General features: G+C 33.9%; 1 protein-coding gene across 1 annotated transcript in view; it reads right to left on the bottom strand.

Annotated features, from left to right (window-relative positions):
• The window catches only part of ZRANB3 (zinc finger, RAN-binding domain containing 3), a 265,135-nt gene that overhangs the window by 127,456 nt on the left and 126,571 nt on the right, over positions 1-11,108 (bottom strand). The window contains exons 3-4 of the mRNA XM_012650504.1: positions 7,397-7,575; positions 3,741-3,972 (exon numbers count right to left, since the gene is read on the bottom strand). Coding sequence (XP_012505958.1) covers positions 3,741-3,972; positions 7,397-7,575 — 411 coding nt within the window. The remainder of the gene's footprint in view (positions 1-3,740; positions 3,973-7,396; positions 7,576-11,108) is intronic.

Raw genomic sequence — 11,108 nt, 5'->3', positions numbered from 1 at the left:
CAGGCTGGTCTCAAACTCCTGAGCTCAAACAATCCACCCGCCTCGGCCTCCCAGAGAGCTAGGATTACAGGCGTGAGCCACCGCGCCCGGCCTTAATTCTGGAATATTTTTATCACTCCCAAAAGAAACCCCACACCCATTAGTAGTCACTGCCCATTTTCCCTTCCCTCCAACTCTGGCAACCACTAACCTACTTTCTGTCTCCATGAACTTGCCTATTCCGGACATTTCATATAAATAGAATCACACAATATGTAACCTCTTGTGTCTGGCTTGTTTTACTTAGCATAGTGTTTTCAAGGTTATTCCATGTTGTAGCATGTACAGCATTTCATTCCTTTTTATGGCCTAATAATATTCCATTTTATGGAGATATATATATATACACACATACACCATATTTGTTTATACATTAATCAACTGATGAACATTTTACTTGCTTCCACTTTTTGAATATCGTGAATAATGCTACTAGATATATCTGTATACAATTTTTTGTGAACAAATGTTTTTGGTTCTCTTGAGTATATACCTAGGAATGGAACTGTTGGGTCATACAGTAACTCTATGTTTAACTTTTTAAGGAATTGCAAAAGCGTTTTCTAAAGCAACTTCAGTGCTTTATATCCTTTTTATATGACAACATACTCTTAAATAACCAGTGGATCAAAGAAGAAATCACAAGAGAAATTAGAAATTAAAAATTAGAAAAGACTTTAAAATAAATGAAATCAAGGACACAATATTAAAACACATGAGTTGCAGCAAAAGTAGTGCTTAACGGGAAATTAATAGCTGCATAAGCCTATGTTAAAAAAAGAAGAAAGAACTCAAATCAATAACCTAATTTTCCACTTTAAAAATTGGAAAGGAAGAGTAAACTAAACCCAAAGCAAATAGAAGGAAGGATACAATAAAGATTAGAATGGAAATAAATGAAATAGAAAATAGAAAAACAATAGAGATAGTCAATTAAACCAAAAGTTGATTCTTGGAAAGAACAACATCATTGATAAAACTTTAGCTAGACTGACCAAGATAAAAAAGAAAGAAGACTCAAATTACTAAAATTAGGAACGAAAGAGGGGACATTACTATCAACCTCACAGAAATACAAAGGATCGTAAGGAAACACTATGAACAACTGTTTGTCAATAAATTACCTTAGATGAAATGTTCAAATTCCTAGAAAGACATAAGGTACTATAACTGCATCAAGAAGAAAAAAACAATCTTAACAGACATATAGCAGTGAAGAGACTGAATTAGTAGAGTAGTTCCCCTTAACCACAGGGGATGTGTTCTAAGACCCTCCATGAATGCTTGAAATCATGCAATGCGTGAAATCCTATAAATACTATGTTTTTTCCTATACTGTACATATACGCCTATGGCAAAGTTTAAGTATTACTTGATAAACAAGGAATAGAAAGGAACTTTCTCAACCTGATAAAGAAAATCTAGAAAAACACCACAAATCATGTAGTACTTAAAGGAAGTATGCTCACTCTTACCATTTCCATTCAACGCTATACTGGAAGTTCTAGCCAGGGCAATTACATAAGAAAATGAAATAAAAGTCATTGAGATTAGAAAAGGAAAAAGTAAAACTATTTCTATCTGCAAATGACATGATCTTATATATAGAAAATTCTAAGGGATTCACTAAAATAGTATTACAATTAATAAATGAATTCATCAAGTTTGCAAGATACATAATAAATGCAGAAAAATCAGTTGTATTTTTAGGCCAGGCATGGTGCTCGTGCATGTACTTCTAACGCTTTGGGAGACCAAAGAAAGAGGACCAATTGAGGCCAAGAGTTCAAAACCAGCCTGGGCAACATAGTGAGAGACAGTCTCTACCAAAAAAAAATTGTATTTCTATATTCAGTAATGAACAATCTAAAATGAAATTAAGAAAACAATTACATTTATGGACAGGTGTGGTGGCTCGCAATACCTATAATCCCAATACTTTGGGAGTCAGAGGCCAGGAGTTCAAGGTTGCAGTGAGTTATGACTGAGCCACTGCACTCCAGCCTGAGCAACGGAGTGAGATCCTATTTCTCTCTAAAAAAAACAAACAAAACAAAAAAACAACACTTACACTGTGAAAACTACAAAGTACTGCTCGAAAAAAAATTAAAGACCTAAAAATAAATGGAAAGATATCTCATGTTCATGGGTTGGAAGACTTAATGTTGTTAAGATGGCAATATTCCCGAAAGCAATCTACAGATTCAACGCAATACCTACAAAAATTCAAGCTAGGTTCTTTGTAAAAACTGAAAGCTGATATAAAAATTCATCTGGAAATGCAAGGGACTCATAATATCCAAAATAACCCTGAAAAAGAAAAACAAAATTGGAAAACTCACATTTCCCAATTTCAAAACTTCTAACGTAGAATTTGTAATTTTATATTCTTTTTCTTATAGAATCCCAAACACAAATTGTACAATTTTCATGACAGGTAAAACTGGGGTCCCAAACCCTTGTTTTGAATAGTGGCTACCCTGGGTGAGGGGCGAAAAGTACTGACATGATCACAGTGGGACACGAGGCCACTGCTGTATTGTTAATGTTCTATTTCTTATGTTGGATAAGTATTCATTTTATTATTATCATTTAAAAATACATATCCTTCATAAACTCTTTCTTGAATGACATATTTCATGACAATTATGTTTAATCACCCTTATTATTCAATGATCTAATTTTAGAATATAAGTAAATTACTTGGGGTCTACTCTCCCACTACCAGTGGGTATTCAAGAGTAAAAAACTAAATAAATAAAAGGTAAAATTAAGAATTTTACCATCACCGTCTATGGATTGTTATGTGTATCTCAGATTTCCAGGGTAGAATTCAAAAGGAGAGCCTAGGTAATACTGTTAGAGATGCAATGATAATGCTATTGCCAGGCTTGGTTTAATAATTAATATATTAGTAATAATGGGTACCATATGTTATGTACTTACTACGTGCCAGGGCACAAGGCCGGGTACTTTCAAAGTAACGGTTTCTTTAAGTCTCCCAGCAACTCCATAAGACAGCAAGCCCATGTTATTTCTATGACTCAGTGTTCATGGACCAAGCTTCCTTAGGGAACACTGACACTTACAGACTCATAAGAGTTTCATCCATCATTTCTTATTCCCAACCCTTTAACCATTTCATACATTATCCACCTCTTAGAGTGGCAAAAGCTAAATGGGGTATCAAACAAATGCTTTATTCTTCCATCCTAAGTAGATATCTCATCTGATTTGCACATAAGCTCCAGTTTCTCTCTACCTTCCCAAATGTGGATCTTGAAGTGAAAGAAGAGAGAGAAGTTCTACAATGCAGTATAAAAGAAATAAAGTAGATTCAACCCCAATCCTAAGGAGCTTATAATGTAAAATAGATAGGATAAATGAAGATCTAGACCATAGAAGAACCTCAAGCACATGTATGAAGAATGTTACAAATTTGTACTAAACATGAAAGCTTTAAAATAAAGGTAAAGGCTATTAATAGTTTTTGTACATATCTATAAGCGTGGCTATAGTTTACACGTAAATAGATAAAACCATTCATAATAAAACACACATACAATCATTAATAGTTTTCTAGAAATTCCCAATGTACTCTTCTGGCATTTGAGAAATTAAAAATTAAAAAAACAGGAGCTTGATTCAATTTTCCTTTTTTTTTTTTTTTTTTTAAGCCCAAAGTATAAGGATTTTAATACCTCTTCAGGCCTTCCCAAAGCTGGAGTTCCTGTAAGAAGAATGGCTCGTCTGGCTTTCTGTACTACTGGCAATAAAATCTTGCTGCGATTTGCATTTCTGGACTTCATGTAATGTGATTCATCCACTATAACTACTTTGAAGTTCTGATTATTCAGTGCATCTATCAAAGTCTCTGCATCTGTGGTTAAAAGACCATAACCCAGAACTGTCACTTTGCTCGTCGATATTCTCCTAGAAAAGAAAATCCATGTAGTTAAAAAATATCTCAGTAACCAATTTATCATAAACAATACAACTCTTTTGGGAAGAGATACAGAGGAGGGGAAAAGGGCAAAAATAAAAGGGGATGGTATTACTACTGAAACTCAATTTCTCTTAAGATTTTATAGTCCTTAAATATAATAAACCTGGATCCAAAATTTAAAATTTTGCTTAATCAAAACCAAAATTTTGGTCAAATGATCTTTGGAAGATTTTGGCATGCAGCAAGCCACATTTTACCACTATATGAACATTACATTTTTTTTTTTTTTTTTTTGAGACAGAGTTTTGCTCTGTTGCCCGGGCTAGAGTGCCGTGGCATCAGCCTGGCTAACAGCAACCTCAAACTCCTGGGCTCAAGCGATCCTTCTGCCTCAGCCTCCCAAGTAGCTGGGACTACAGGCATGTGCCACCATGCCCGGCTAATTTTTACATATGTATATATTTTTAGTTGTCCAGATCATTTCTTTCTATTTTTTAGTAGAGACGGGGTCTCGCTCTTGCTCAGGCTGGTCCTGAACTCCTGACCTTGAGTGATCCACCCTCCTCGGTCTCCCAGAGTGCTCGGATTACAGGCATGAGCCACTGCGCCCGGCCTGAACATTACTTTTTGACAATATTTGTTTCTGTGCGCCTAGGATCATGCATAAAGTAGATACTTAAATATTAGTTGACTCTTCAATGAAACTTTCACACAAATAGGATAGCAATTTTTCAACTTGGGTGCTATTGGTATTTTGAGTAGGATAATACTTAGTATTACAGGTTTGATCCAGTGAACTGCAGGGCATTTCATTTCCTGATCCATCCATTAAAGGCCATTGGAGTTACTAAGTCGCTGTGACAACAGAAAGGCCTCTGGCCCTGGGGTGATGGAGTGTAGTTAGAAGAGGAGGGGGTCCAACATCATGTAGAGAACCATTGAGCTAAAGGGATCCCTGATCTTTTGATTTCTATAATTCATACATCTGTTATATTCTTTATCTTACTGTTCATGAAATTATTCATTTATTTATCATTCTTACTATATCATGAAATTGGTGAGGGCAGGGGATGTGTATTATTCATCTTTGTATACATTCATACAACACTATGCTCCCAATGAAAGTTTGTAGAATGAAATAACTAGACAACTGAATTCATTAGCAGTAAAACATATCACTTTTGCATGTTCTATATCACCAGTGAAAAATACAGCAGAGTCAGTCTTCTGCAATTCTCTATCTTCTAACAGAAAAGGCAGAGCTCCTAAGTAGCCAGTACCACCATAGGAACTGCATTTTTTTAAAAAATGGCAACTGGATTTTAAGCCGTGCATAAACCTACTTAATAAAAGACCTATGATTTTCTCACTGTTCTAAAACATCAGAAGAGCCTGCAAAAGAAAAGTACAGGGTTAATATTACTAACTTAAATATACTGAGAACAATATATAGAAGACAGAGCCTTCAAAGGTCACTGCAGCAGTCCCTGTAACTTCTATCCTGCCATGTCTCAACTAGTGAATGGTCTGAGCGTAACTGGTATATGCCAGCAGGAAGCATATGTATTTGTGGTAAACACATGATGATATATACCTAAACCTGCTTCTTTAAGTACCTGGAAAACATTGGGTAGTTTTTATGCCCTTTAGCTAACATCCTCCAGAAATCTTATACTCTGGGGTTGTAGTCTTATTTACCATATCCTAAATTTTATTCACATAAAAATATGAGCCACTATTTAATTGCAAGAGTGTATTTCCAAAATAATAATGAAAACTAGATGACCTAAAAGTTATAAAGGATGACAGAAGAGACATATTTTAAGAAAATTTAAATGTAGCATTTAAATAAAATATAGCTAACAGAAGAGGGTTATGGAAGCCTTAAATTCTACATTCTCTAAATTCTTAAGTCTTTTCAAGTTTATGCAGTTTTATTAGAGAGGAGATTTATTTATAATTATTATTTATATTTTATTTTATTTATTTTATTTTTTTTAGAGACAGGGTCTTACTTTGTTGCCCATGCCGGAGTGCAGTGACATGATCATAGCTCACTGTAACCTCAAATTCCTGGGCTGAAGCAACTATCCTGCCTCAGCCTGCCAAGTAGCTCGGACTATGGTTGCATGCCACCATGCCCAGCCAATTCTTTAATTTTTTGTAGAGACAGGGTCTTTCCCAGGCTGGTCTCAAATTCTTGGCTTTAAGTGATCCTCCCGCCTCTGCCTCCTGAAGTGCTGATTATAGGCACGAACCACCACCCCTGGCCTACATTTTATTTTAACCCTGTAAATAGTGTTGACATTTTTCTGGGCCCATAAAGATGTATTTCACTGAATTAGGGTTGCAAAGTTGAAAGAGAAAAAGCCCTCCATCTATTTTGTCTATTTCATCCTTCCACATTCACAAAGGCTAACTTTATTTGTACGAATACTCTTTATGTTAACAGTCTTAGAGAATACAATATAGTAAAGTAATACTGTAATCAAAAAAACTATGAATTAACAGATATTTATTTCAGGTAGACATATTGTTTTTAAGGTTCAGAAATAGATAATTTTGAACCTCTGAAAACATGATAATTTGCATGATTCACCTAGATATTCAACGTACTAACTTATCAATATTCAAATTGGTTGCCTTACTACAATGGCTAGAAAGCAAAATGAGGAAAAAAAATACTAGTGACATTATGATAGATTTTTAGAGTAAGGACTTCAAATATTTTCAGGATATAAAATATCTGACAGATTAATGCTCTAAAATAAATAAAAGACATAAATATCAAAATTAACCAGGTGTAGTGGTTCACACCTGTAATCCCAGCTATTCAGAAGGCTGAGGCAGAATAACTTGAAGCCAGGAGTTAGAGACCAGCATGGGCAACAGAGCAAGACCCTGTCTCTAAAAAATAAATAAACAAACTTTAAAAAATTAAAATATTACAATTATAAATTAACTTAATAAAGAAAATCAAACTTAATACTAGAGTCATATATAAAACTTGCACATTAACTATTAACCATTTAGAAAGCAAAATCTTCCATGGTTGCTGATAATAAAAGATCACACAGTTTCAAGTTAATCATTAAAAAGTTGTGAGATTTATTTTTGAGCCCTAAAATAGTTAAAGTATATTTATAGTATATATAAAGTAGATACATTACATATATCTTTAAAGATATGCATATTTTACACTTACCTTAAAAATATATCATAAAGGAACTTAGAAATTAAATATACTATTGAGTTTTAGATAAATAATTCATATTCTAAAATGTAAAATAAAATTCTCTACACTATATACTTCTAAATTATGATCTGTAGGTGATTTCATTTTAAACATGAATATCTACTAAATATACACAAGAATACTTTTTTTCTTAAAGATCATAAAGTTGTTCTTACCCAACATCAGTTTTATTCTGAATAACATTGATTTCTTCTGGACCTAGCTCTGGGATCCATTTCTCTATTTCTTCTGTCCAAGGGTACCTCAGAGATGAAGGGACCACTATTAAAAGAGGCCATTCCTCTTTATAGAAGTAAGCAATTGCAATTGCCTGGATTGTTTTTCCTAGACCCATCTAAATTAAAAATAAATAAATACTTGTTAAAAATAAAGCCTAAAATATTTTGAAATAAAATAAATAATATAAATAAATACTAAATATTTCAGTCAAAATAATTTGCCAATGTAAAATCACTTGAATTACACAGTTAATAAAAAGTTTGAGATTACAGAACCTATGAAATTAAGCAAATTATATTATGTTCAAACCATTTGTGATTGAACTTGAGAAAAAAAAGACCCCTAAGCTTAAACAGTAGTTATACTGATTTTATATAACATAGTTTTATAAAATGTATGTAACCATTTATAGTTTATCCTCTTAACACAGTAGTAAATGCCTTACCTATATAACACAAAATCATTCTATTGTAAAACTAGAATAAGCCTTGAGTAATGCACATTTTACAAAAGAAGAAGTAGGCACAGAGAGGTTAAATTATTTCAATCTCAGCTAACTAAAGCAAAACTAGTATGAGATCCCAGGTCTCTGTTATCCTGCAACTTGATTGTTTTCACACTATTATACTGCCCCACCTCTAAGCTATTCTCATTAAAAAGCAGTTACTAAATAAATGATTTGTTCATAATTGCTAGAAACTGAAGACAACTCAAATGTCTTTCAAACTGTGGTATATCCATAAAACAGAATACTATTCAGCAATAAAAAAGGAGCAAACTTGTGATCTACGCAACATGAATAAATCTAAAACACATTTTGCTAAATGAAAGAAGCCAGATTTGAAAGCTACATACTACTAATATATGATTCCATTTATATGTCATTCTGGAAAAAGTAAAAGAATAGGGACTAATAGCGGATCAGTGGTTGCCGGGGGCTGGAGGTGGAGGAGGGGAACAGTAGGAAGGAACTTTGGGGGATGGAGTTGGTCTGTATCTTGATTTTAGTAGCAATTAATTATATGACTGTGTGCATTTGTCAGAACTCATAGAATTGTACACTAAAAATGGGTGAATTTACTCAAAAGTGTGAATTATATCTCAATAATCCTTACTTTTTAAAAAAAGTAATTATTAATACTATAGCAAATGATGGGAAAGAAAAAGACTAAGACATAGATGGGCCCTACTTAACAGACTATTCAAAAGGAAAAAAAGACAGACATAGAAACCTAAAATAATGAGTGTTAAATGATGAAAGAAATTAAAGAAAAGAAAAAGGAGGTTTTGAAGTCTCCATTGACAGAACCTCATTTTGTTTATGTATTTTTATTAAAAACAAAAAAGCAATCTTAAAATAATTCAAGCAAAATTACCTTTATACCAATCAAACTTAAAATAAAAATGAGAAATAGTGTAATTTGCTTAAGAAAATGTTCTTTGGACTGGAGAAAAGTCTAGCAAGGTAAACATAGCAAATGAAATTTAGGAAGTGATTGTGTTTTTAACCTGGCATATATTAAGTACTCAGATATTATGTGAATTCATGAGTGAATGAATGACTCATTCCCTAAAATAGATAAGACCCAGAAGCAGATAAGTTGTTTGCAGTTTTAAAAAGGGAGAGGGAGGTAACAGAAAAGCTTTTAGTCCAAGAGAGCAGTAATATTAGTCACCATCTCAAAATTTTGAGCCACATAACATGCAAGTATATAAACGCAAAGCTAAGTCTAAAAGCTTTTGATATTGAAACAAGACCCAGCTGAAGATAAAAATTGTTTTCCACCTAATCTTTTAAGAATAAAATTGAGGTTAACTTAGGCAGGGCTTGGTAACAGGTGGGTTAGAGATAGATACACACAGAACCCACATATTTTACTGTAAAATTAAATAATTTAACATCTTCATATTCTATAGATCTTCCCAAGGAATAGCATACAACCCAACCTTTAGGCCTATATATCCAAACGTAAAATTTACCTAAGGGTAGTAGATACTGATCTAAGCGTAAATAACAAATGTTTATATAACTTGGTTTTGTAAACATGAAACAAAGGGCAACTATACACCACTATATGGTATAATAACTGGTATGCTTCCCTCTCCTCAAAGCCCTCCAATTCTTATACCTGAAATCACTCAAACATCTCTGAATTCTGGGACCAACTTGGCTCCAACAGAGTAGAAATTTAACAATTACAGATCTTTTCCTGGCTAGAGTTCATCACTGTTGCTGCTTCCCTACCTGAACAACTCTAACCATAAAAACAGTTCCAGGAACTTAGACATGGCCTTAGTTTTTGTGTGTAGACTGTACCACTAACTTTATGCTACAGTTGTGAGTCCCTGGTTTCTTGTTTCTTGCCATGGTTTAATAACCTATTTTCTTAATTTCAATTTCTCTGGAAATGGGGGTCTGGTTTGCTTCCCTAATTTTCTGGGAAGTAGAATTCTCTCTCTGCGACCCAGATTCTATCATTAGGACCTTAACTGCTTGTTGCTAAATTTACTTGGTCCCAATCACCTGTCTACCTATAACTTTGTGCACCTCATGCAGTGTGACTAACAGTGTTCTGTGTTGGCCTGCCAGGCGCCTCTCTTCCAAAGACCGCCACTTATCAAAATATCCTAATATTGTCTGCTGAGATCAGGGATGTATGTCTTCAACAGGAATATGTGGAAATGGGACTAGAAACAATAGGTAGAACAAAAGACAAACTTTCAGTTAGGAGGATAAGGTCAAGAGATCTGTGGTGCAACTGGTGATTACAATTAATAACAATGTATTATACTCTTGAAAATTGGTAAGACAGTAGATTTTAATTGTTCTCATCACAAAAAAAAAGCATGTGAGGTAATATATGTTATTTAGCTCAAATTAGCCATTCCACAATGTATACTTATTTAAAAACAACATACTATACACCATAAATATATATAATTTTTGTTTGTCAAATAAATAAATGTTATCCACTGTGAGTTGATTTTTGTGAGAGGTGAGAGGTACGAGGTACAGATCCTGTTTCAGTCTTATACACGTGGCTATCCAATTTTCTCAGCACTATTTACTGAATAAGGATTCTTTTCCCCAGTGTATGTTTTTGTCTGCTTTGTCAAAGATTAGATGGCTATATGAGGATGGTTTTATATCTGGATTCTCAGTTCTGTTCCATTGGTCTATGTCTCTGTTCTTGTGCCAGTACCACGCTATTTTAGTTACTATAGGCTTGTAGTATAGCTTGAAGTCTGGTAAATTGATGCCTCCCAATTTGTTCTTTTTGCTTAAGATTGTTTTTGCTATACAGGGTCTTCTCTGGTTGATACAAAGCATAGAATTATTTTTTCTAGATCTGTGAAAAATGATGTTGGTATTTTATTTTTTTTCACTTTTTAATTTTTTTTTTTATTTCAGCATATTATGGGGGTACAGATGTTTAGGTTACGTATGTTGCCCTCCCCCCACCACAAGTCCGAGATTCAAGCGTGTCAATCCCCCAGATGATGCGCATCTCACTCTTTGTGTATGCATATACCCGTCCCCTCCTCCCCCCTCCCCCCTGCCTGACATCCAATAAATGTTATTCTTATATGTGCACTTATGTGTTGATCAGTTAATACCAATTTGATGGTGAGTACATGTAGTGCCTG

The sequence above is a fragment of the Propithecus coquereli genome, unplaced genomic scaffold, assembly GCF_000956105.1.
Source record: "Propithecus coquereli isolate 6110/MARCELLA unplaced genomic scaffold, Pcoq_1.0 Scaffold33, whole genome shotgun sequence".
NCBI classification, from domain to species: Eukaryota; Metazoa; Chordata; class Mammalia; order Primates; family Indriidae; genus Propithecus; species Propithecus coquereli.
The sequence above is the reverse complement of the archived record's forward strand: the minus strand, read 5'-3'. Positions and strand labels throughout refer to the sequence as shown.